This window comes from Oncorhynchus mykiss, chromosome 13 (assembly GCF_013265735.2).
Source record: "Oncorhynchus mykiss isolate Arlee chromosome 13, USDA_OmykA_1.1, whole genome shotgun sequence".
NCBI lineage: Eukaryota > Metazoa > Chordata > Actinopteri > Salmoniformes > Salmonidae > Oncorhynchus > Oncorhynchus mykiss.
This window is the reverse complement of record NC_048577.1, coordinates 68771358-68798855: the sequence shown is the minus strand read 5'-3', so window position 1 is coordinate 68798855 and position 27498 is coordinate 68771358. Positions and strand designations below refer to the sequence as shown.

Below are 27498 nucleotides of genomic sequence, written 5' to 3'. Positions count from 1 at the left end.
CCCCGGAGTCGGCGACTGCAGGAGGGGCCCCCGGAGTCATATCTAATCATACATTCCTTCAGGTTGTTGTTGTTGGCACAATGTCAACTTGTTGAATTTTGGTTCTCAGCCCAGATTAGTTTGTTTTTCTTCAGTAGGTCGACCAAGAAACTGGCTAACACTTTACTTGAGTGGTAGTTTATTAGTTCATACTTTTATCAACAACCACAAGGTCAAACTTGATCTGTTTTGTTCAAGGGTTCATGTCTGATCATAGCACTGACTTCACTGTGGGCCAACACCCAATACAAAGACATAAAGGTAAGAAATACATTCACCTGCCTGCCTGTGTGTCAGTGTGTTTACCTGTCCATCTATTTGTGTCTCTCTGTCTCTGTCTCTCTCTCTCTCTATGCTCTCTCTTTTTCTCTCTCCTTTTCTCTCTCTGTCTCTCTCTCTCTCTCTCTCTCTCTCTTTTTTCAGTGCTCTGGTGATCACTGCTGTGTTCGACCGAAACATCAACTGTCGTAGAGCTGCATCAGTGAGTGACCACTCTGTCTGTCTCTCTCTCTCTCTCTCTGTTTGTCTCTCTCTCTCTCTCTCTCTCTGTCTCTCTCTGTTTCAGTCTCTCTCTCGTACACGTATCAAACCATGTATCAAGGTTGAGAAATTCCCTTTTTAATTCAATAAATCCAGGGAATTAATTTAAATTAAATGTACATGTTAAAAAATCATAATAGAAAATAATGGTTTATGTCATTTTAATTAACTTTCTGGATTGACCCTGTCATTTATATCAGATCTCACTACTGACTATTATCTAACTACTGTCTCTTAGTCCCTGACCCTGTCATTTATATCAGATCTCACTACTGACTATAATCTAACTACTGTCTCTTAGACCCTGCCATTTATATCAGATCTCACTACTGACTATTATCTAACTACTGTCTCTTAGACCCTGTCATTCATATCTGATCTGACGACTGACTATTATCTAACTACTGTCTCTTAGTCCCTGACCCTGTCATTTATATCAGATCTCACTACTGACTATTATCTAACTACTGTCTCTTAGACCCTGTCATTCATATCTGATCTGACTACTGACTATTATCTAACTACTGTCTCTTAGACCCTGTCATTTATATCAGATCTGACTACTGTCTCTTAGACCCTGTCATTCATATCTGATCTCACTACTATTATCTAACTACTGTCTCTTAGACCCTGTCATTTATATCAGATCTGACTACTGACTATTATCTAACTACTGTCTCTTAGACCCTGTCATTCATATCTGATCTCACTACTATTATCTAACTACTGTCTCTTAGACCCTGTCATTTATATCAGATCTGACTACTGACTATTATCTAACTACTGTCTCTTAGACCCTGTCATTTATATCAGATCTGACTACTGTCTCTTAGACCCTGTCATTCATATCTGATCTCACTACTATTATCTAACTACTGTCTCTTAGACCCTGTCATTTATATCAGATCTGACTACTGACTATTATCTAACTACTGTCTCTTAGACCCTGTCATTTATATCAGATCTCACTACTGACTATAATCTAACTACTGTCTCTTAGACCCTGTCATTTATATCAGATCTCACTACTGACTATAATCTAACTACTGTCTCTTAGACCCTGTCATTTATATCAGATCTCACTACTGACTATCATCTAACTACTGTCTCTTAGTCCCTGTCATTTATATCAGATCTGACTACTGACTATTATCTAACTACTGTCTCTTAGACCCTGACCCTGTCATTTATATCATATCTAACTACTGTCTGTCTCTTAGTCCCTGTCATTTATATCAGATCTGACTACTGACTATTATCTAACTACTGTCTCTTAGACCCTGTCATTTATATCAGATCTGACTACTGTCTCTTAGACCCTGTCATTTATATCAGATCTCACTACTGACTATTATCTAACTACTGTCTCTTAGACCCTGTCATTTATATTCATATATTCATCCAAGATCGCATAGCAGTTCAGACGTCTTTTGTCCTCGTCTTGTCGTGTCCTGTATATATATATATTTACAACTTTTTTCACATACATTTTATTTTTATTTTCCATCAACTCATCTTCTAAACACTCTCCTGCAACCAGCCTCACCAATTTATATTTATAAAAAAGTATTATTTACCTCAGATCTGCAATCCTTCAGGAAGCTAGCCAGAAACTCCAGGAGGCTGGCCAGAAACTAGCCAGAAGCTAGCCAGGAGCTAGCCCAGAAGCTAATCAGAAGCTAACCACGGTTTGTGGTCATCGGCTGTCCTTTAGCTCGAAAATCTATCGAAAATCTATCGCCAGTTTTGTACGGCGCAGCGCGGCTCGGAACGGAACATACCGGACCAATTTTTCTCTCCATGTCCCTGGATTTCAACTGCTCTCTGGACATTCATACCCGGATCTCACAGCTAGCTAGCTGCTATCCGTGTGACAGTCGGCTTTCGTCGATTCCGGAGCAAACATCGATTGTTCCGGTGCTAGCCAGCTCCGTCAATCACGCCTGAGTTCCATCATTCACTCCTGGGCTGCAGTCACCTATCCGGACCCGTTTCACTGCCTACGCGGAGCCCCACCAGGCCTTCACAACCGGACTGCCGACGTTATCTACCTGAAGGAGATCCGGCTGGCTCCTCTGTCGCGACGTTACCGGAACGCCCATCTGCGGCCCGCTAACCGTTAGCTGTCTTTCCGGCTGCTATCTGAATAGACAACCGGACAATTTATTTATTTGAATTATTATGTTTTCTTCTCGGGCCTCTATAACTATATCTATTGTTCTTATTTTTGTTGTTGTGTGATTTGGATTAATCCCCTCTACCACACGGAACCCCACTAATCTACTGACCGAACGCAAGAGGTGGCTAACAACAGACTCCATCCTATGCTAGCTTGCTACCGGTTGGCTTGGCTAGCTGTCTAAATCGCCGTGACCCTAAACCAACCTCTCCACTCACTGGACCCTTTTGATCACTCGACTAAGCATGCCTCTCCTTAATGTCAATATGTCTTGTCCATTGCTGTTCTGGTTAGTGTTTATTGGCTTATTTCACTGTAGAGCCTCTAGTCCTGCTCACTATACCTTATCCAACCTATTAGTTCCACCACCCACACATGCAATGACATCTCCTGGTTTCAATGATGTTTCTAGAGACAATATCTCTCTCTTCATCACTCAATACCTAGGTTTACCTCCACTGTATTCACATCCTACCTTACCTTTGTCTGTACATTATACCTTGATGCTATTTTATCGCCCCCAGAAACCTCCTTTTACTCTCTGTTCCAGACGTTCTAGACGACCAATTCTTATTGCTTTTAGTCGCACCCTTATTCTACTCCTCCTATGTTCCTCTGGCGATGTAGAGGTGAATCCAGGCCCTGCAGTGCCTAGCTCCACTCCTATTCCCCAGGCGCTCTCTTTTGACGACTTCTGTAACCGTAATAGCCTTGGTTTCATGCATGTTAACATTAGAAGCCTCCTCCCTAAGTTTGTTCTATTCACTGCTTTAGCACACTCTGCCAACCCGGATGTTCTAGCTGTGTCTGAATCCTGGCTTAGGAAGACCACCAAAAATTCAGACATTTTAATTCCAAACTACAACATTTTCAGACAAGATAGAACTGCCAAAGGGGGCGGTGTTGCAATCTACTGCAAAGATAGCCTGCAGAGTTCTGTCCTACTATCCAGGTCTGTACCCAAACAATTTGAACTTCTACTTTTAAAAATCCACCTTTCTAAAAACAAGTCTCTCACCGTTGCCGCCTGCTATAGACCACCCTCTGCCCCCAGCTGTGCTCTGGACACCATATGTGAACTGATTGCCCCCCATCTATCTTCAGAGCTCGTGCTGCTAGGCGACCTAAACTGGAACATGCTTAACACCCCAGCCATCCTACAATCTAAACTTGATGCCCTCAATCTCACACAAATTATCAATGAACATACCAGGTACCTCCCCAAAGCCTTAAACACGGGCACCCTCATAGATATCATCCTAACCAACTTCCCCTCTAAATACACCTCTGCTGTCTTCAACCAAGATCTCAGCGATCACTGCCTCATTGCCTGCATCCGTAATGGGTCAGCGGTCAAACGACCTCCTCTCATCACTGTAAAACGCTCCCTGAAACACTTCAGCGAGCAGGCCTTTCTAATCGACCTGGCCGGGGTATCCTGGAAGGATATTGACCTCATCCCGTCAGTAGAGGATGCCTGGATATTTTTTAAAAATGCCTTCCTAACCATCTTAAATAAACATGCCCCATTCAAGAAATTTAGAACCAGGAACAGATATAGCCCTTGGTTCTCCCCAGACCTGACTGCCCTTAATCAACACAAAAACGTCCTATGGCGTTCTGCATTAGCATCGAACAGCCCCCGTGATATGCAGCTGTTCAGAGAAGCTAGAAACCATTATACACAGGCAGTTAGAAAAGCCAAGGCTAGCTTTTTCAAGCAGAAATTTGCTTCTTGCAACACTAACTCAAAAAAGTTCTGGGACACTGTAAAGTCCATGGAGAATAAGAACACCTCCTCCCAGCTGCCCACTGCACTGAAGATAGGAAACACTGTCACCACTGATAAATCCACCATAATTGAAAATTTCAATAAGCATTTTTCTACTGCTGGCCATGCTTTCCACCTGGCTACTCCTACCCCTGTCAACAGCACTGCACCCCCAACAGCAACTCGCCCAAGCCTTCCCCATTTCTCCTTCTCCCAAATCCATTCAGCTGATGTTCTGAAAGAGCTGCAAAATCTGGACCCCTACAAATCAGCCGGGCTAGACAATCTGGACCCTTTCTTTCTAAAATTATCTGCCGAAATTGTTGCCACCCCTATTACTAGCCTGTTCAACCTCTCTTTCGTGTCGTCTGAGATTCCCAAAGATTGGAAAGCAGCTGCGGTCATCCCCCTCTTCAAAGGGGGGGATACTCTTGACCCAAACTGCTACAGACCTATATCTATCCTACCATGCCTTTCTAAGGTCTTCGAAAGCCAAGTCAACAAACAGATTACCGACCATTTTGAATCTCACCATACCTTCTCTGCTATGCAATCTGGTTTCAGAGCTGGTCATGGGTGCACCTCAGCCACGCTCAAGGTCCTAAACGATATCTTAACCGCCATCGATAAGAAACATTACTGTGCAGCCGTATTCATTGATCTGGCCAACGCTTTCGACTCTGTCAATCACCACATCCTCATCGGCAGACTCAACAGCCTTGGTTTCTCAAATGATTGCCTCGCCTGGTTCACCAACTACTTCTCTGATAGAGTTCAGTGTGTCAAATCTGAGGGTCTGTTGTCCGGACCTCTGGCAGTCTCTATGGGGGTGCCACAGGGTTCAATTCTTGGACCGACTCTCTTCTCTGTATACATCAATGAGGTCGCTCTTGCTGCTGGTGAGTCTCTGATCCACCTCTACGCAGACGACACCATTCTGTATACTTCCGGCCCTTCTTTGGACACTGTGTTAACAACCCTCCAGGCAAGCTTCAATGCCATACAACTCTCCTTCCGTGGCCTCCAACTGCTCTTAAATACAAGTAAAACTAAATGCATGCTCTTCAACCGATCACTACCTGCACCTACCCGCCTGTCCAACATCACTACTCTGGACGGCTCTGACTTAGAATACGTGGACAACTACAAATACTTAGGTGTCTGGTTAGACTGTAAACTCTCCTTCCAGACCCATATCAAACATCTCCAATCCAAAGTTAAATCTAGAATTGGCTTCCTATTTCGCAACAAAGCATCCTTCACTCATGCTGCCAAACATACCCTTGTAAAACTGACCATCCTACCAATCCTCGACTTTGGCGATGTAATTTACAAAATAGCCTCCAATACCCTACTCAACAAACTGGATGCAGTCTATCACAGTGCAATCCGTTTTGTCACCAAAGCCCCATATACTACCCACCATTGCGACCTGTACGCTCTCGTTGGCTGGCCCTCGCTTCATACTCGTCGCCAAACCCACTGGCTCCATGTCATCTACAAGACCCTGCTAGGTAAAGTCCCCCCTTATCTCAGCTCGCTGGTCACCATAGCATCTCCCACCTGTAGCACACGCTCCAGCAGGTATATCTCTCTAGTCACCCCCAAAACCAATTCTTTCTTTGGCCGTCTCTCTTTCCAGTTCTCTGCTGCCAATGACTGGAACGAACTACAAAAATCTCTGAAACTGGAAACACTTATCTCCCTCACTAGCTTTAAGCACCAACTGTCAGAGCAGCTCACAGATTACTGCACCTGTACATAGCCCACATATAATTTAGCCCTATCAACTACCTCTTTCCCAACTGTATTTAATTTATTTATTTATTTTGCTCCTTTGCACCCCATTATTTTTATTTCTACTTTGCACATTCTTCCATTGCAAAACTACCATTCCAGTGTTTTACTTGCTATATTGTATTTACCTTGCCACCAAGGCCTTTTTTGCCTTTACCTCCCTTCTCACCTCATTTGCTCACATTGTATATAGACTTGTTTATACTTTATTATTGACTGTATGTTTGTTTTACTCCATGTGTAACTCTGTGTTGTTGTATCTGTCGAACTGCTTTGCTTTATCTTGGCCAGGTCGCAATTGTAAATGAGAACTTGTTCTCAACTTGCCTACCTGGTTAAATAAAGGTAAATAAATAATAAATAAATAAATATCAGATCTCACTACTATTATCTAACTACTGTCTCTTAGACCCTGTCATTTATATCAGATCTGACTATAATCTAACTACTGTCTCTTAGACCCTGTCATTTATATCAGATCTGACTATAATCTAACTACTGTCTCTTAGACCCTGTCATTTATATCAGATCTGACTATAATCTAACTACTGTCTCTTAGACCCTGTCATTTATATCAGATCTGACTACTGACTATTATCTAACTACTGTCTCTTAGACCCTGTCATTTATATCAGATCTGACTACTGACTATTATCTAACTACTGTCTCTTAGACCCTGTCATTTATATCAGATCTGACTATAATCTAACTACTGTCTCTTAGACCCTGCCATTTATATCAGATCTCACTACTGACTATTATCTAACTACTGTCTCTTAGACCCTGTCATTCATATCTGATCTGACTACTGACTATTATCTAACTACTGTCTCTTAGTCCCTGACCCTGTCATTTATATCAGATCTCACTACTGACTATTATCTAACTACTGTCTCTTAGACCCTGCCATTTATATCAGATCTCACTACTGACTATTATCTAACTACTGTCTCTTAGACCCTGTCATTCATATCTGATCTGACTACTGACTATTATCTAACTACTGTCTCTTAGACCCTGTCATTTATATCAGATCTGACTACTGTCTCTTAGACCCTGTCATTCATATCTGATCTCACTACTATTATCTAACTACTGTCTCTTAGACCCTGTCATTTATATCAGATCTGACTACTGACTATTATCTAACTACTGTCTCTTAGACCCTGTCATTCATATCTGATCTCACTACTATTATCTAACTACTGTCTCTTAGACCCTGTCATTTATATCAGATCTGACTACTGACTATTATCTAACTACTGTCTCTTAGACCCTGTCATTTATATCAGATCTGACTACTGTCTCTTAGACCCTGTCATTCATATCTGATCTCACTACTATTATCTAACTACTGTCTCTTAGACCCTGTCATTTATATCAGATCTGACTACTGACTATTATCTAACTACTGTCTCTTAGACCCTGTCATTTATATCAGATCTCACTACTGACTATAATCTAACTACTGTCTCTTAGACCCTGTCATTTATATCAGATCTCACTACTGACAATTATCTAATTACTGTCTCTTAGACCCTGTCATTTATATCAGATCTCACTACTGACAATTATCTAATTACTGTCTCTTAGACCCTGTCATTTATATCAGATCTCACTACTATTATCTAACTACTGTCTCTTAGTCCCTGTCATTTATATCAGATCTGACTACTGACTATTATCTAACTACTGTCTCTTAGTCCCTGACCCTGTCATTTATATCAGATCTAACTACTGTCTGTCTCTTAGTCCCTGTCATTTATATCAGATCTGACTACTGACTATTATCTAACTACTGTCTCTTAGACCGTGTCATTTATATCAGATCTGACTACTGTCTCTTAGACCCTGTCATTTATATCAGATCTGACTACTGTCTCTTAGACCCTGTCATTTATATCAGATCTGACTACTGTCTCTTAGACCCTGTCATTTATATCAGCTCTCACTACTATTATCTAACTACTGTCTCTTAGACCCTGTCATTTATATCAGATCTCACTACTGACTATTATCTAACTACTGTCTCTTAGACCCTGTCATTTATATCAGATCTCACTACTGACTATTATCTAACTACTGTCTCTTAGACCCTGTCATTTATATCAGATCTGACTACTGACTATTATCTAACTACTGTCTCTTAGACCCTGTCATTTATATCAGATCTGACTACTGACTATAATCTAACTACTGTCTCTTAGACCCTGCCATTTATATCAGATCTCACTACTGACTATTATCTAACTACTGTCTCTTAGACCCTGTCATTCATATCTGATCTGACTACTGACTATTATCTAACTACTGTCTCTTAGTCCCTGACCCTGTCATTTATATCAGATCTCACTACTGACTATTATCTAACTACTGTCTCTTAGACCCTGCCATTTATATCAGATCTCACTACTGACAATTATCTAACTACTGTCTCTTAGACCCTGTCATTCATATCTGATCTGACTACTGACTATTATCTAACTACTGTCTCTTAGACCCTGTCATTTATATCAGATCTGACTACTGTCTCTTAGACCCTGTCATTCATATCTGATCTCACTACTATTATCTAACTACTGTCTCTTAGACCCTGTCATTTATATCAGATCTGACTACTGACTATTATCTAACTACTGTCTCTTAGACCCTGTCATTCATATCTGATCTCACTACTATTATCTAACTACTGTCTCTTAGACCCTGTCATTTATATCAGATCTGACTACTGACTATTATCTAACTACTGTCTCTTAGACCCTGTCATTTATATCAGATCTGACTACTGTCTCTTAGACCCTGTCATTCATATCTGATCTCACTACTATTATCTAACTACTGTCTCTTAGACCCTGTCATTTATATCAGATCTCACTACTGACTATTATCTAACTACTGTCTCTTAGACCCTGTCATTTATATCAGATCTCACTACTGACTATTATCTAACTACTGTCTCTTAGACCCTGTCATTTATATCAGATCTCACTACTGACTATAATCTAACTACTGTCTCTTAGACCCTGTCATTTATATCAGATCTCACTACTGACAATTATCTAATTACTGTCTCTTAGTCCCTGTCATTCATATCAGATCTCACTACTGACAATTATCTAATTACTGTCTCTTAGACCCTGTCATTTATATCAGATCTGACTACTGACTATCATCTAACTACTGTTTCTTAGTCCCTGTCATTTATATCAGATCTGACTACTGACTATTATCTAACTACTGTCTCTTAGACCCTGACCCTGTCATCTATATCAGATCTCACTACTGACAATTATCTAATTACTGTCTCTTAGTCCCTGACCCTGTCATCTATATCAGATCTCACTACTGACTATTATCTAACTACTGTCTCTTAGTCCCTGACCCTGTCATTTATATCAGATCTCACTACTGACTATTATCTAACTACTGTCTCTTAGACCCTGCCATTTATATCAGATCTCACTACTGACAATTATCTAATTACTGTCTCTTAGACCCTGTCATTTATATCAGATCTGACTACTGACTATCATCTAACTACTGTTTCTTAGTCCCTGTCATTTATATCAGATCTGACTACTGACTATTATCTAACTACTGTCTCTTAGACCCTGACCCTGTCATCTATATCAGATCTCACTACTGACAATTATCTAATTACTGTCTCTTAGTCCCTGACCCTGTCATCTATATCAGATCTCACTACTGACTATTATCTAACTACTGTCTCTTAGTCCCTGACCCTGTCATTTATATCAGATCTCACTACTGACTATTATCTAACTACTGTCTCTTAGACCCTGCCATTTATATCAGATCTCACTACTGACAATTATCTAACTACTGTCTCTTAGACCCTGTCATTCATATCTGATCTGACTACTGACTATTATCTAACTACTGTCTCTTAGACCCTGTCATTTATATCAGATCTGACTACTGTCTCTTAGACCCTGTCATTCATATCTGATCTCACTACTATTATCTAACTACTGTCTCTTAGACCCTGTCATTTATATCAGATCTGACTACTGACTATTATCTAACTACTGTCTCTTAGACCCTGTCATTCATATCTGATCTCACTACTATTATCTAACTACTGTCTCTTAGACCCTGTCATTTATATCAGATCTGACTACTGACTATTATCTAACTACTGTCTCTTAGACCCTGTCATTTATATCAGATCTGACTACTGTCTCTTAGACCCTGTCATTCATATCTGATCTCACTACTATTATCTAACTACTGTCTCTTAGACCCTGTCATTTATATCAGATCTGACTACTGACTATAATCTAACTACTGTCTCTTAGACCCTGTCATTTATATCAGATCTCACTACTGACAATTATCTAATTACTGTCTCTTAGTCCCTGTCATTCATATCAGATCTCACTACTGACAATTATCTAATTACTGTCTCTTAGACCCTGTCATTTATATCAGATCTGACTACTGACTATCATCTAACTACTGTTTCTTAGTCCCTGTCATTTATATCAGATCTGACTACTGACTATTATCTAACTACTGTCTCTTAGACCCTGACCCTGTCATCTATATCAGATCTCACTACTGACAATTATCTAATTACTGTCTCTTAGTCCCTGACCCTGTCATCTATATCAGATCTCACTACTGACAATTATCTAATTACTGTCTCTTAGTCCCTGACCCTGTCATCTATATCAGATCTCACTACTGACAATTATCTAATTACTGTCTCTTAGACCCTGTCATTCATATCAGATCTCACTACTGACAATTATCTAATTACTGTCTCTTAGTCCCTGTCATTTATATCAGATCTGACTACTGACTATCATCTAACTACTGTTTCTTAGTCCCTGTCATTTATATCAGATCTGACTACTGACTATTATCTAACTACTGTCTCTTAGACCCTGACCCTGTCATTTATATCAGATCTAACTACTGTCTGTCTCTTAGTCCCTGTCATTTATATCAGATCTGACTACTGACTATTATCTAACTACTGTCTCTTAGACCCTGTCATTTATATCAGCTCTCACTACTATTATCTAACTACTGTCTCTTAGACCCTGTCATTTATATCAGATCTCACTACTGACTATAATCTAACTACTGTCTCTTAGTCCCTGTCATTTATATCAGATCTAACTACTGACTATAATCTAACTACTGTCTCTTAGACCCTGTCATTTATATCAGATCTCACTACTGACTATAATCTAACTACTGTTTCTTAGTACCTGACCCTGTCATTTATATCAGATCTCACTACAATTATTTAACTTCTAAACTGTGTATTCTTCTCTTCCTCTCCCAGGCTGCCTTCCAGGAGAATGTGGGAAGACAGGTTTGTGAACCCAGTAACCAAAACCATAGGTTATTAGTTATTACATGACTAATGCTATGATACACAGTACATTAGGGTTGTAATGATCACCTACCATCCAGGTGTTACTGACTGTCACTAAAGCCCTTTAAACAGATCAACAACTGTCTGTAACGATCACCTACCATCCAGGTGTTACTGTAACCTGTCCTGACTGTCACTAAAGTCCTTTAAACAGATCAACAACTGTCTGTAACGATCACCTACCATCCAGGTGTTACTGTAACCTGTCCTGACTGTCACTAAAGCCCTTTAAACAGATCAACAACTGTCTGTAATGATCACCTACCATCCAGGTGTTACTGACTGTCACTAAAGTCCTTTAAACAGATCAACAACTGTCTGTAATGATCACCTACCATCCAGGTGTTACTGTAACCTGCCCTGACTGTCACTAAAGTCCTTTAAACAGATCAACAACTGTCTGTAATGATCACCTACCATCCAGGTGTTACTGACTGTCACTAAAGTCCTTTAACCAGATCAACAACTGTCTGTAATGATCACCTACCATCCAGGTGTTACTGACTGTCATTAAAGTCCTTTAAACAGATCAACAGCTGTCTGTAATGATCACCTACCATCCAGGTGTTACTGTAACCTGTCCTGACTGTCACTAAAGTCCTTTAAACAGATCAACAACTGTCTGTAATGATCACCTACCATCCAGGTGTTACTGACTGTCACTAAAGTCCTTTAAACAGATCAACAACTGTCTGTAATGATCACCTACCATCCAGGTGTTACTGTAACCTGTCCGGACTGTCACTAAAGCCCTTTAAACAGATCAACAACTGTCTGTAATGATCACCTACCATCCAGGTGTTACTGTAACCTGTCCTGACTGTCACTAAAGCCCTTTAAACAGATCAACAACTGTCTGTAATGATCACCTACCATCCAGGTGTTACTGACTGTCACTAAAGCCCTTTAACCAGATCAACAACTGTCTGTAATGATCACCTACCATCCAGGTGTTACTGACTGTCACTAAAGTCCTTTAAACAGATCAACAACTGTCTGTAATGATCACCTACCATCCAGGTGTTACTGTAACCTGTCCTGACTGTCACTAAAGTCCTTTAAACAGATCAACAACTGTCTGTAATGATCACCTACCATCCAGGTGTTACTGACTGTCACTAAAGTCCTTTAAACAGATCAACAACTGTCTGTAATGATCACCTACCATCCAGGTGTTACTGTAACCTGTCCTGACTGTCACTAAAGTCCTTTAACCAGATCAACAACTGTCTGTAATGATCACCTACCATCCAGGTGTTACTGACTGTCACTAAAGTCCTTTAAACAGATCAACAACTGTCTGTAATGATCACCTACCATCCAGTTGTTACTGACTGTCACTAAAGTCCTTTAAACAGATCAACAACTGTCTGTAATGATCACCTACCATCCAGGTGTTACTGTAACCTGTCCTGACTGTCACTAAAGTCCTTTAAACAGATCAACAACTGTCTGTAATGATCACCTACCATCCAGGTGTTACTGTAACCTGTCCTGACTGTCACTAAAGTCCTTTAACCAGATCAACAACTGTCTGTAATGATCACCTACCATCCAGGTGTTACTGACTGTCACTAAAGTCCTTTAACCAGATCAACAACTGTCTGTAATGATCACCTACCATCCAGGTGTTACTGACTGTCACTAAAGTCCTTTAAGCAGATCAACAACTGTCTGTAATGATCACCTACCATCCAGGTGTTACTGTAACCTGTCCTGACTGTCACTAAAGTCCTTTAACCAGATCAACAACTGTCTGTAATGATCACCTACCATCCAGGTGTTACTGACTGTCACTAAAGTCCTTTAAACAGATCAACAACTGTCTGTAACGATCACCTACCATCCAGGTGTTACTGTAACCTGTCCTGACTGTCACTAAAGTCCTTTAAACAGATCAACAACTGTCTGTAATGATCACCTACCATCCAGGTGTTACTGACTGTCACTAAAGTCCTTTAACCAGATCAACAACTGTCTGTAATGATCACCTACCATCCAGGTGTTACTGTAACCTGTCCTGACTGTCACTAAAGTCCTTTAAACAGATCAACAACTGTCTGTAATGATCACCTACCATCCAGGTGTTACTGTAACCTGTCCTGACTGTCACTAAAGTCCTTTAAACAGATCAACAACTGTCTGTAACGATCACCTACCATCCAGGTGTTACTGTAACCTGTCCGGACTGTCACTAAAGCCCTTTAAACAGATCAACAACTGTCTGTAATGATCACCTACCATCCAGGTGTTACTGTAACCTGTCCTGACTGTCACTAAAGTCCTTTAAACAGATCAACAACTGTCTGTAATGATCACCTACCATCCAGGTGTTACTGACTGTCACTAAAGTCCTTTAAACAGATCAACAACTGTCTGTAATGATCACCTACCATCCAGTTGTTACTGACTGTCACTAAAGTCCTTTAAACAGATCAACAACTGTCTGTAATGATCACCTACCATCCAGGTGTTACTGTAACCTGTCCTGACTGTCACTAAAGTCCTTTAAACAGATCAACAACTGTCTGTAATGATCACCTACCATCCAGGTGTTACTGTAACCTGTCCTGACTGTCACTAAAGTCCTTTAACCAGATCAACAACTGTCTGTAATGATCACCTACCATCCAGGTGTTACTGACTGTCACTAAAGTCCTTTAACCAGATCAACAACTGTCTGTAATGATCACCTACCATCCAGGTGTTACTGACTGTCACTAAAGTCCTTTAAGCAGATCAACAACTGTCTGTAATGATCACCTACCATCCAGGTGTTACTGTAACCTGTCCTGACTGTCACTAAAGTCCTTTAACCAGATCAACAACTGTCTGTAATGATCACCTACCATCCAGGTGTTACTGACTGTCACTAAAGTCCTTTAAACAGATCAACAACTGTCTGTAACGATCACCTACCATCCAGGTGTTACTGTAACCTGTCCTGACTGTCACTAAAGTCCTTTAAACAGATCAACAACTGTCTGTAATGATCACCTACCATCCAGGTGTTACTGACTGTCACTAAAGTCCTTTAACCAGATCAACAACTGTCTGTAATGATCACCTACCATCCAGGTGTTACTGTAACCTGTCCTGACTGTCACTAAAGTCCTTTAAACAGATCAACAACTGTCTGTAATGATCACCTACCATCCAGGTGTTACTGTAACCTGTCCTGACTGTCACTAAAGTCCTTTAAACAGATCAACAACTGTCTGTAACGATCACCTACCATCCAGGTGTTACTGTAACCTGTCCGGACTGTCACTAAAGCCCTTTAAACAGATCAACAACTGTCTGTAATGATCACCTACCATCCAGGTGTTACTGTAACCTGTCCTGACTGTCACTAAAGTCCTTTAAACAGATCAACAACTGTCTGTAATGATCACCTACCATCCAGGTGTTACTGTAACCTGTCCTGACTGTCACTAAAGTCCTTTAAACAGATCAACAACTGTCTGTAATGATCACCTACCATCCAGGTGTTACTGACTGTCACTAAAGTCCTTTAAACAGATCAACAACTGTCTGTAATGATCACCTACCATCCAGGTGTTACTGTAACCTGTCCTGACTGTCACTAAAGTCCTTTAAACAGATCAACAACTGTCTGTAATGATCACCTACCATCCAGGTGTTACTGACTGTCACTAAAGTCCTTTAAACAGATCAACAACTGTCTGTAATGATCACCTACCATCCAGGTGTTACTGTAACCTGTCCTGGCTGTCACTAAAGTCCTTTAAACAGATCAACAACTGTCTGTAATGATCACCTACCATCCAGGTGTTACTGTAACCTGTCCTGACTGTCACTAAAGTCCTTTAAACAGATCAACAACTGTCTGTAATGATCACCTACCATCCAGGTGTTACTGTAACCTGTGCTGGCTGTCACTAAAGTCCTTTAAACAGATCAACAACTGTCTGTAATGATCACCTACCATCCAGGTGTTACTGACTGTCACTAAAGTCCTTTAAACAGATCAACAACTGTCTGTAATGATCACCTACCATCCAGGTGTTACTGTAACCTGTCCTGACTGTCACTAAAGTCCTTTAAACAGATCAACAACTGTCTGTAATGATCACCTACCATCCAGGTGTTACTGTAACCTGTCCTGACTGTCACTAAAGTCCTTTAAACAGATCAACAACTGTCTGTAATGATCACCTACCATCCAGGTGTTACTGTAACCTGTCCTGACTGTCACTAAAGTCCTTTAAACAGATCAACAACTGCCAGAAAATTAAATTCTTTGCTGATCAAGAAATGCCAACACTGACTTGGCCACAGGCAGATTCTATTGCTTTGTGTGCAGCCAGCACTTGCCAAGCTTGGCATCAGATCTAGGGACTAGTTATCAACATGTAATTACCATTCAGATTTCATATTATTTTAAATGTTCATATTATTCAACTGTGACTCATTTTTTAAAATTGTTTTATTTAACCTTTATTTAACCAGGAAGGGCTCATTTGAGATTAAAATCTCTTTTACAAGAGCGCCCTGGCCAAGATAGGCAGCACCAAGTCATTACAAAAAAAATTACAGACAGACAACATGAAAAACTACAAGTAATCTAGTAAAAACCATTAAATTCACAAGAGTATAAAACAGCAAATTAAAAACACCAGTATCTCTACCTGCACATGTTCATCTGCACATTTATCACTCTAGTGTTAATCTGATAAATTGTAATTATTCACTACTATGGCCTATTTATTGCCTTACCTCCTCATGCCTTTTGCACACAATGTATATAGATGATTTTTTTTCTACTGTGTTATTTGACTTGTTCATTGTTAATTGTTTACTCCATGTGTAACTCTGTGTTGTCTGTTCACACTGCTATGCTTTATCTTGGCCAGGTAGCAGTTGTTAATGAGAACTTGTTCTCAACTAGCCTACCTGGTTAAATAAAGGTGTTCTCAACTAGCCTACCTGCTTAAATAAAGGTGTTCTCAACTAGCCTACCTGGTTAAATAAAGGTGTTCTCAACTAGCCTACCTGGTTAAATAAAGGTGTCCTCAACTAGCCTACCTGGTTAAATAAAGGTGTTCTCAACTAGCTTACCTGGTTAAATAAAGGTGTTCTCAACTAGCCTACCTGGTTAAATAAAGGTGTTCTCAACTGGCCTACCTGGTTAAATAAAGGTGTTCTCAACTAGCCTACCTGGTTAAATAAAGGTGTTCTCAACTAGCCTACCTGGTTAAATAAAGGTGTTCTCAACTAGTCTACCTGGTTAAATAAAGGTGTTCTCAACTAGTCTACCTGGTTAAATAAAGGTGTTCTCAACTAGCCTAGCTGGTTAAATAAAGGTGTTCTCAACTAGCCTAGCTGGTTAAATAAAGGTGTTCTCAACTAGCCTACCTGGTTAAATAAAGGTGTTCTCAACTAGTCTACCTGGTTAAATAAAGGTGTTCTCAACTAGTCTACCTGGTTAAATAAAGGTGTTCTCAACTAGCCTAGCTGGTTAAATAAAGGTGTTCTCAACTAGCCTACCTGGTTAAATAAAGGTGTTCTCAACTAGTCTACCTGGTTAAATAAAGGTGTTCTCAACTAGTCTACCTGGTTAAATAAAGGTGTTCTCAACTAGCCTACCTGGTTAAATAAAGGTGTTCTCAACTAGTCTACCTGGTTAAATAAAGGTGTTCTCAACTAGCCTACCTGGTTAAATAAAGGTGTTCTCAACTAGTCTACCTGGTTAAATAAAGGTGTTCTCAACTAGCCTACCTGGTTAAATAAAGGTGTTCTCAACTGGCCTACCTGGTTAAATAAAGGTGTTCTCAACTAGTCTACCTGGTTAAATAAAGGTGTTCTCAACTAGCCTACCTGGTTAAATAAAGTTGTTCTCAACTAGTCTACCTGGTTAAATAAAGGTGTTCTCAACTAGCCTACCTGGTTAAATAAAGGTGTTCTCAACTGGCCTACCTGGTTAAATAAAGGTGTTCTCAACTAGCCTACCTGGTTAAATAAAGGTGTTCTCAACTAGTCTACCTGGTTAAATAAAGGTGTTCTCAACTAGCTTACCTGGTTAAATAAAGGTGTTCTCAACTAGTCTACCTGGTTAAATAAAGGTGTTCTCAACTAGCCTACCTGGTTAAATAAAGGTGTTCTCAACTAGCCTACCTGGTTAAATAAAGGTGTTCTCAACTGGTCTACCTGGTTAAATAAAGGTGTTCTCAACTAGCCTACCTGGTTAAATAAAGGTGTTCTCAACTGGCCTACCTGGTTAAATAAAGGTGTTCTCAACTAGCCTACCTGGTTAAATAAGGGTGTTCTCAACTAGCCTACCTGGTTAAATAAAGGTGTTCTCAACTAGCCTACCTGGTTAAATAAAGGTGTTCTCAACTGGCCTACCTGGTTAAATAAAGGTGTTCTCAACTAGCCTACCTGGTTAAATAAAGGTGTTCTCAACTGGCCTACCTGGTTAAATAAAGGTGTTCTCAACTGGCCTACCTGGTTAAATAAAGGTGTTCTCAACTAGCCTACCTGGTTAAATAAAGGTGTTCTCAACTAGCCTACCTGGTTAAATAAAGGTGTTCTCAACTGGCCTACCTGGTTAAATAAAGGTGTTCTCAACTGGCCTACCTGGTTAAATAAAGGTGTTCTCAACTAGCCTACCTGGTTAAATAAAGGTGTTCTCAACTAGTCTACCTGGTTAAATAAAGGTGTTCTCAACTAGCCTACCTGGTTAAATAAAGGTGTTCTCAACTGGCCTACCTGGTTAAATAAAGGTGTTCTCAACTGGCCTACCTGGTTAAATAAAGGTGTTCTCAACTAGCCTACCTGGTTAAATAAAGGTGTTCTCAACTGGCCTACCTGGTTAAATAAAGGTGGAATATTTTTTTTTTTTTAAACATTGACAGGTCAGGGAATCAGCCTCGTTGGTTTACTGATGGACACAGAGGTGTTTTGGTAACCTCGCCTGAGACCTGGAGATTTGTGTTAGCTCCCTGGTCGAATGCATAGGCTTTAGCTCAGCGGGCTAACAGGAGACCTGTGTTGGAACCCAGTCGGTCACACTGAAACCACTGTTCTCTTGGTACATAAAGTAAATCCAACAACGTGATCCTTTGCCTCTCTGTCTCCAGGGCACGTTCCCCTACGGTATCGACATCGTAGTAGCAGCTGACTACTTTGCTGTTGGGAACCTGAACAACTGTTACCTGTCCATCAGGTGAGTTAAATATACTCTCCGGAGGTTTGACCTCTAGGGGAGCTCTTGAGCCAATAATGGACCTCCTTAATAACGAGACACATTATATTAACCAAGGATGAATTACCTGACGTTTGAAAAGAGTCACTACCCGGGGAATGTGGGTACAATTTCATAATTGTCGAAAGACAATTTGTTTGTTTGAAATACTGGGATTTTTTTGTTGTCTGTAAAATGTATTATGCGAGAAATAGTGGTGGAGACGCCTTTATGAGCAAATGTACAGTACCATTCAAACATTTGGACACACCCACTCATTCCACGGTGTGCCAAGAGTGTGCAAAGCTGTCATTAAGGCAAAGGGTGGCTACTTTGTTAAATAAATCAACATATATTGTATATGAGATTCTTCACTTTTTTTTTTTTTGGTTACTACATGGTTCCATATTTTATTTAATAGTTTTAATGTCTTCTCTATTAATCTACAATATGTTATATATTACGTGGCTCTGAGACCACCATCCGCCGGGGGGGTACACAGCCCGAACGCGCACCTCCCCACAATTCCCAACCAACCCCTCTGCGTTACACGTCCTCTATTCATTTTGAATGTGTTGACAGTTGGAGAAATTGCTTGAGCTGCACGACAGAATTTGAAAAATGTCAAAGGTCAACGGACCAATATTGTAGAACACTGCTGTGGTTACGTGTACACATTTAGGCTGTCTGCACAGAGGGTTGTGTCTTTTAGAAACCATTTCCCTGTGTGTGTGGGGAGTGTACCTGGTGGTAGGAGTCTACCTGTAGGAGTCTACCTGGTGGTAGGAGTCTACCTGGTGGTGGTAGGAGTCTACCTGGTGGTGGTAGTAGTCTACCTGGTGGTGGTAGGAGTCTACCTGGTGGTAGTAGTCTACCTGGTGGTAGTAGTCAACCTGGTGGTAGGAGTCTACCTGGTGGTAGTAGTCTACCTGGTGGTGGTAGGAGTCTACCTGGTGGTGGTAGGAGTCTACCTGGTGGTGGTAGTAGTCTACCTGGTGGTAGTAGTCTACCTGGTGGTGGTAGGAGTCTACCTGGTGGTGGTAGGAGTCTACCTGGTGGTGGTAGTAGTAGTCTACCTGGTGGTGGTAGGAGTCTACCTGGTGGTAGTAGTAGTCTACCTGGTGGTAGTAGTAGTCTACCTGGTGGTGGTAGGAGTCTACCTGGTGGTGGTAGGAGTCTACCTGGTGGTAGGAGTCTACCTGGTGGTAGGAGTCTACCTGGTGGTGGTAGGAGTCTACCTGGTGGTGGTAGTAGTCTACCTGGTGGTAGTAGGAGTCTACCTGGTGGTGGTAGTAGTCTACCTGGTGGTGGTAGTAGTCTACCTGGTGGTGGTAGTAGTCTACCTGGTGGTGGTAGTAGTCTACCTGGTGGTGGTAGTAGTCTACCTGGTGGTGGTAGTAGTCTACCTGGTGGTGGTAGGAGTCTACCTGGTGGTGGTAGGAGTCTACCTGGTGGTGGTAGGAGTCTACCTGGTGGTGGTAGTAGTCTACCTGGTGGTAGTAGGAGTCTACCTGGTGGTGGTAGTAGTCTACCTGGTGGTGATAGGAGTCTACCTGGTGGTGGTAGTAGTCTACCTGGTGGTGGTAGTAGTCTACCTGGTGGTGGTAGTAGTCTACCTGGTGGTGGTAGTAGTCTACCTGGTGGTGGTAGGAGTCTACCTGGTGGTGGTAGGAGTCTACCTGGTGGTGGTAGGAGTCTACCTGGTGGTAGTAGTAGGAGTCTACCTGGTGGTGATAGGAGTCTACCTGGTGGTAGTAGTAGGAGTCTACCTGGTGGTGATAGGAGTCTACCTGGTGGTGGTAGTAGTCTACCTGGTGGTAGTAGTCTACCTGGTGGTAGTAGGAGTCTACCTGGTGGTGGTAGGAGTCTACCTGGTGGTGGTAGGAGTCTACCTGGTGGTGGTAGGAGTCTACCTGGTGGTGGTAGGAGTCTACCTGGTGGTGGTAGGAGTCTACCTGGTGGTGGTAGTAGTCTACCTGGTGGTGGTAGGAGTCTACCTGGTGGTGGTAGGAGTCTACCTGGTGGTGACCTGGTGGTGGTAGGAGTCTACCTGGTGGTGGTAGGAGTCTACCTGGTGGTAGGAGTCTACCTGGTGGTGGTAGGAGTCTACCTGGTGGTGGTAGGAGTCTACCTGGTGGTAGGAGTCTACCTGGTGGTGGTAGGAGTCTACCTGGTGGTGGTAGGAGTCTACCACCTGGTGGTAGGAGTCTACCTGGTGGTAGTAGGCGTCTACCTGGTGGTGGTAGTAGTCTACCTGGTGGTGGTAGGAGTCTACCTGGTGGTGGTAGGAGTCTACCTGGTGGTGGTAGGAGTCTACCTGGTGGTGGTAGTAGTCTACCTGGTGGTAGTAGGAGTCTACCTGGTGGTGGTAGGAGTCTACCTGGTGGTGGTAGTAGTCTACCTGGTGGTGGTAGGAGTCTACCTGGTGGTGGTAGGAGTCTACCTGGTGGTGGTAGGAGTCTACCTGGTGGTGGTAGGAGTCTACCTGGTGGTGGTAGGAGTCTACCTGGTGGTGGTAGGAGTCTACCTGGTGGTGGTAGTAGTCTACCTGGTGGTCGTAGTAGTCTACCTGGTGGTAGTAGTCTACCTGGTGGTGGTAGGAGTCTACCTGGTGGTGGTAGGAGTCTACCTGGTGGTGGTAGGAGTCTACCTGGTGGTAGTAGTAGGAGTCTACCTGGTGGTGATAGGAGTCTACCTGGTGGTAGTAGTAGGAGTCTACCTGGTGGTGATAGGAGTCTACCTGGTGGTGGTAGTAGTCTACCTGGTGGTAGTAGTCTACCTGGTGGTAGTAGGAGTCTACCTGGTGGTGGTAGTAGTCTACCTGGTGGTGGTAGTAGTCTACCTGGTGGTGGTAGTAGTCTACCTGGTGGTGGTAGGAGTCTACCTGGTGGTAGTAGTCTACCTGGTGGTGGTAGTAGTCTACCTGGTGGTGGTAGGAGTCTACCTGGTGGTGGTAGGAGTCTACCTGGTGGTGGTAGGAGTCTACCTGGTGGGGTGGTGGTAGGAGTCTACCTGGTGGTGGTAGGAGTCTACCTGGTGGTGGTAGTAGTCTACCTGGTGGTGGTAGGAGTCTACCTGGTGGTGGTAGGAGTCTACCTGGTGGTGACCTGGTGGTGGTAGGAGTCTACCTGGTGGTGGTAGGAGTCTACCTGGTGGTGGTAGGAGTCTACCTGGTGGTGGTAGGAGTCTACCTGGTGGTGGTAGGAGTCTACCTGGTGGTAGGAGTCTACCTGGTGGTGGTAGGAGTCTACCTGGTGGTGGTAGGAGTCTACCACCTGGTGGTAGGAGTCTACCTGGTGGTAGTAGGCGTCTACCTGGTGGTGGTAGTAGTCTACCTGGTGGTGGTAGGAGTCTACCTGGTGGTGGTAGGAGTCTACCTGGTGGTGGTAGGAGTCTACCTGGTGGTGGTAGTAGTCTACCTGGTGGTAGTAGGAGTCTACCTGGTGGTGGTAGGAGTCTACCTGGTGGTGGTAGTAGTCTACCTGGTGGTGGTAGGAGTCTACCTGGTGGTGGTAGGAGTCTACCTGGTGGTGGTAGGAGTCTACCTGGTGGTGGTAGGAGTCTACCTGGTGGTGGTAGGAGTCTACCTGGTGGTGGTAGTAGTCTACCTGGTGGTGGTAGTAGTCTACCTGGTGGTAGTAGTAGTCTACCTGGTGGTGGTAGGAGTCTACCTGGTGGTGGTAGGAGTCTACCTGGTGGTGGTAGGAGTCTACCTGGTGGTGGTAGGAGTCTACCTGGTGGTGGTAGGAGTCTACCTGGTGGTGGTAGTAGTCTACGTGGTGGTAGTAGTCTACCTGGTGGTAGTAGGAGTCTACCTGGTGGTAGTAGGAGTCTACCTGGTGGTAGTAGGAGTCTACCTGGTGGTAGGAGTCTACCTGGTGGTGGTAGGAGTCTACCTGGTGGTGGTAGGAGTCTACCTGGTGGTGGTAGTAGTCTACCTGGTGGTGGTAGGAGTCTACCTGGTGGTGGTAGGAGTCTACCTGGTGGTAGGAGTCTACCTGGTGGTGGTAGGAGTCTACCTGGTGGTGGTAGGAGTCTACCTGGTGGTGGTAGGAGTCTACCTGGTGGTGGTAGTAGTCTACCTGGTGGTGGTAGGAGTCTACCTGGTGGTGGTAGGAGTCTACCTGGTGGTGGTAGGAGTCTACCTGGTGGTGGTAGGAGTCTACCTGGTGGTGGTAGTAGTCTACCTGGTGGTAGGAGTCTACCTGGTGGTAGTAGGAGTCTACCTGGTGGTGGTAGTAGTCTACCTGGTGGTGGTAGTAGTCTACCTGGTGGTGGTAGGAGTCTACCTGGTGGTAGGAGTCTACCTGGTGGTGGTAGGAGTCTACCTGGTGGTGGTAGTAGTCTACCTGGTGGTAGGAGTCTACCTGGTGGTGGTAGGAGTCTACCTGGTGGTGGTAGTAGGAGTCTACCTGGTGGTGGTAGTAGGAGTCTACCTGGTGGTGGTAGTAGTCTACCTGGTGGTGGTAGGAGTCTACCTGGTGGTGGTAGGAGTCTAACTGGTGGTGGTAGTAGTCTACCTGGTGGTGGTAGGAGTCTACCTGGTGGTAGGAGTCTACCTGGTGGTGGTAGGAGTCTACCTGGTGGTGGTAGTAGTCTACCTGGTGGTAGGAGTCTACCTGGTGGTGGTAGTAGTCTACCTGGTGGTGGTAGGAGTCTACCTGGTGGTAGGAGTCTACCTGGTGGTGGTAGGAGTCTACCTGGTGGTTGTAGTAGTCTACCTGGTGGTAGGAGTCTACCTGGTGGTGGTAGGAGTCTACCTGGTGGTGGTAGTAGGAGTCTACCTGGTGGTGGTAGTAGGAGTCTACCTGGTGGTGGTAGTAGTCTACCTGGTGGTGGTAGGAGTCTACCTGGTGGTAGGAGTCTACCTGGTGGTGGTAGGAGTCTACCTGTGGTAGGAGTCTACCTGGTGGTGGTAGGAGTCTACCTGGTGGTGGTAGGAGTCTACCTGGTGGTGGTAGGAGTCTACCTGGTGGTGGTAGGAGTCTACCTGGTGGTGGTAGTAGTCTACCTGGTGGTAGGAGTCTACCTGGTGGTAGTAGGAGTCTACCTGGTGGTGGTAGTAGTCTACCTGGTGGTGGTAGTAGTCTACCTGGTGGTGGTAGGAGTCTACCTGGTGGTAGGAGTATACCTGGTGGTGGTAGGAGTCTACCTGGTGGTGGTAGGAGTCTACCTGGTGGTGGTAGTAGTCTACCTGGTGGTAGGAGTCTACCTGGTGGTGGTAGGAGTCTACCTGGTGGTGGTAGTAGTCTACCTGGTGGTAGGAGTCTACCTGGTGGTGGTAGGAGTCTACCTGGTGGTGGTAGGAGTCTACCTGGTGGTGGTAGGAGTCTACCTGGTGATAGGAGTCTACCTGGTGGTGATAGGAGTCTACCTGGTGGTGGTAGGAGTCTAACTGGTGGTGGTAGTAGTCTACCTGGTGGTGGTAGTAGTCTACCTGGTGGTAGTAGGAGTCTACCTGGTGGTGGTAGGAGTCTACCTGGTGGTAGTAGTATATGTTATACTACCCAGAACCACAGAACATAGCTGTACCATCTGGCCTCAAATGGAGCCTGCCACTTATATTGTAGAAGTATTCTTTTTGTAAAGGAGTGTGCATAGGGACATGTCCTTTATGTTGAACCAGGGACGTTTTCTCCTCTTCTCAATGCATCGCTGACGTCTCGGGTATCTGAGCTGTCAAAGCCCTGCCTCTCTGTAGAATGTGACTGGCCCCATAGGTGCCCTATTCTCTACCGGCCCTTGTTTAACGTAGTGCACTAGAATGTCATTTCAGACTCAGCCCTGCCTCTCTCTTGAATGTGACTGTCCCCATAGGTGCCCTATTCTCTACCGGCCCTTGTTTAACGTAGTGCACTAGAATGTCATTTCAGACTCAGCCCTTCCTCTCTGTAGAATGTGACTGTCCCCATAGGTTCCCTATTCTCTACCGGCCCTTGTTTAACGTAGTGCACTAGAATGTCATTTCAGACTCAGCCCTTCCTCTCTGTAGAATGTGACTGTCCCCATAGGTGCCCTATTCTCTACCGGCCCTTGTTTAACGTAGAGCACTAGAATGTCATTTCAGACTCAGCCCTTCCTCTCTGTAGAATGTGACTGTCCCCATAGGTGCCCTATTCTCTACCGGCCCTTGTTTAACGTAGTGCACTAGAATGTCATTTCAGACTCAGCCCTGCCTCTCTGTAGAATGTGACTGTCCCCATAGGTGCCCTATTCTCTACCGGCCCTTGTTTAACGTAGTGCACTAGAATGTCATTTCAGACTCAGCCCTGCCTCTCTGTAGAATGTGACTGTCCCCATCCTAATCCTATGAGTGACGTCTCTACCGCCACCTAGACTGTCAGAGGAAACATTCCTCCCACATCATAGAGTAAAACCTGTTAAAGAATGTAGCCTCGGGGGAGACCCACTACACTTCTGACTGCAGAAGCAGATTACTGTTGAGGCCAAGATGTTGTTTACTTCCTCAACAATCTGACAATATGGTCTGTAGGCTGACGCTGAATGTTGTTGAAAAAGGAGCCTTCAAATAGCTGTGTCTAGTACTGTAGTTAGTTAGCTGGGTCCGGTACTGTAGTTAGTTAGTTAGCTGGGTCCGGTACTGTAGTTAGTTAGTTGTGTCCGGTACTGTAGTTAGTTAGTTAGCTGGGTCCGGTACTGTAGTTAGTTAGTTAGCTGGGTCCGGTACTGTAGTTAGTTAGCTGTGTCCGGTACTGTAGTTAGCTGTGTCCGGTACTGTAGTTAGTTAGTTGTGTCCGGTACTGTAGTTAGTTAGTTAGCTGGGTCCAGTACTGTAGTTAGTTAGTTAGCTGGGTCCGGTACTGTAGTTAGTTAGTTAGCTGGGTCCGGTACTGTAGTTAGTTAGCTGGGTCCGGTACTGTAGTTAGTTAGCTGGGTCCGGTACTGTAGATTAGTTAGTTGGGTCCGGTACTGTAGATTAGTTAGCTGGGTCCGGTACTGTAGATTAGTTAGCTGGGTCCGGTACTGTAGATTAGTTAGCTGGGTCCGGTACTGTAGTTAGTTAGCTGGGTCCGGTACTGTAGTTAGTTAGCTGGGTCCGGTACTGTAGTTAGTTAGCTGGGTCCGGTACTGTAGTTAGTTAGTTGTGTCCGGTACTGTAGTTAGTTAGCTGGGTCCGGTACTGTAGTTAGTCCGGTACTGTAGTCGCACCAATACTAGTCTCAAATGTCTCTTTTATTTTGATTTCCCCCACAAGCCGACCGTTGTTCACCCTGTTATAACATAACCTGTAGTAGTTATAACATTACCTGTAATAGTAGTAGTTATAACATTACCTGTAGTAGTAGTAGTAGTTATAACATTACCTGTAGTAGTAGTAGTTATAACATTACCAGTAGTAGTAGTAGTAGTAGTAGTAGTAGTAGTAGTAGTAGTAGTAGTAGTAGTAGTTATAACATTACCAGTAGTAGTAGTTATAACATTAACAGTAGTAGTAGTTATAACATTACCAGTAGTAGTAGTTATAACATTACCAGTAGTAGTAGTTATAACATTACCAGTAGTAGTAGTTATAACATTACCAGTAGTAGTAGTTATAACATTACCAGTAGTAGTAGTAGTAGTAGTTATAACATTACCAGTAGTAGTAGTAGTAGTTATAACATTACCAGTAGTAGTAGTAGTTATAACATTACCAGTAGTAGTAGTAGTAGTTATAACATTACCAGTAGTAGTAGTAGTAGTAGTTGTTATAACATTACCTGTAGTAGTAGTTATAACATTACCTGTAGTAGTAGTAGTAGTAGTTATAACATTACCTGTAGTAGTAGTAGTTATAACATTACCAGTAGTAGTAGTAGTTATAACATTACCAGTAGTAGTAGTAGTTATAACATTACATGTAGCAATAGTTAAAACATGACCTGTAGTAGTAGTAGTAGTAGTTATAACATTACCTGTAGTAGTTGTTCACCCTGTTATAACATTACCTGTAGTAGTAGTTATAACATTACCTGTAGTATTAGTAGTAGTTATAACATTACCTGCAGTAGTAGTAGTAGTTATAACATTACCTGTAGTAGTAGTTATAACATTACCTGCAGTAGTAGTAGTTATAACATTACCTGTAGCAGTAGTTATAACATTACCTGTAATAGTAGTAGTAGTTAAAACATGACCTGTAGTAGTAGTAGTAGTAGTTATAACATTACCTGTAGTAGTTGTTCACCCTGTTATAACATTACCTGTAGTAGTAGTAGTTATAACATTACCTGTAGTAGTAGTTATAACATTACCTGTAGTAGTAGTTGTTCTAACATTACCTGTAATAGTAGTAGTAGTAGTAGTAGTAGTAGTAGTTCTAACATTACCTGTAGTAGTAGTTTTTATAACATTAGTAGTAGTAGTAGTAGTAGTAGTAGTAGTAGTAGTAGTAGTAGTAGTAGTAGTAGTTATAACATTACCTGTAGTAGTAGTAGTTATAACATCACCTGTAATAGTAGTAGTAGTAGTAGTAGTAGTAGTAGTAGTAGTAGTAGTAGTATTAGTAGTAGTTATAACATTACCTGTAGTAGTAGTAGTTATAACATTACCTG

General features: G+C 42.8%; 1 protein-coding gene across 3 annotated transcripts in view; it reads left to right on the top strand.

Moving 5' to 3' along the window:
* The window catches only part of LOC110512740 (tubulin-specific chaperone D-like), a 141869-nt gene that overhangs the window by 57202 nt on the left and 57169 nt on the right, over positions 1-27498 (top strand). For all 3 annotated transcript variants that reach the window (XM_036941974.1, XM_036941975.1, XM_036941976.1), the window contains exons 16-18: positions 463-520; positions 11644-11673; positions 18840-18925. In XM_036941974.1, coding sequence (XP_036797869.1) covers positions 463-520; positions 11644-11673; positions 18840-18925 — 174 coding nt within the window. The remainder of the gene's footprint in view (positions 1-462; positions 521-11643; positions 11674-18839; positions 18926-27498) is intronic.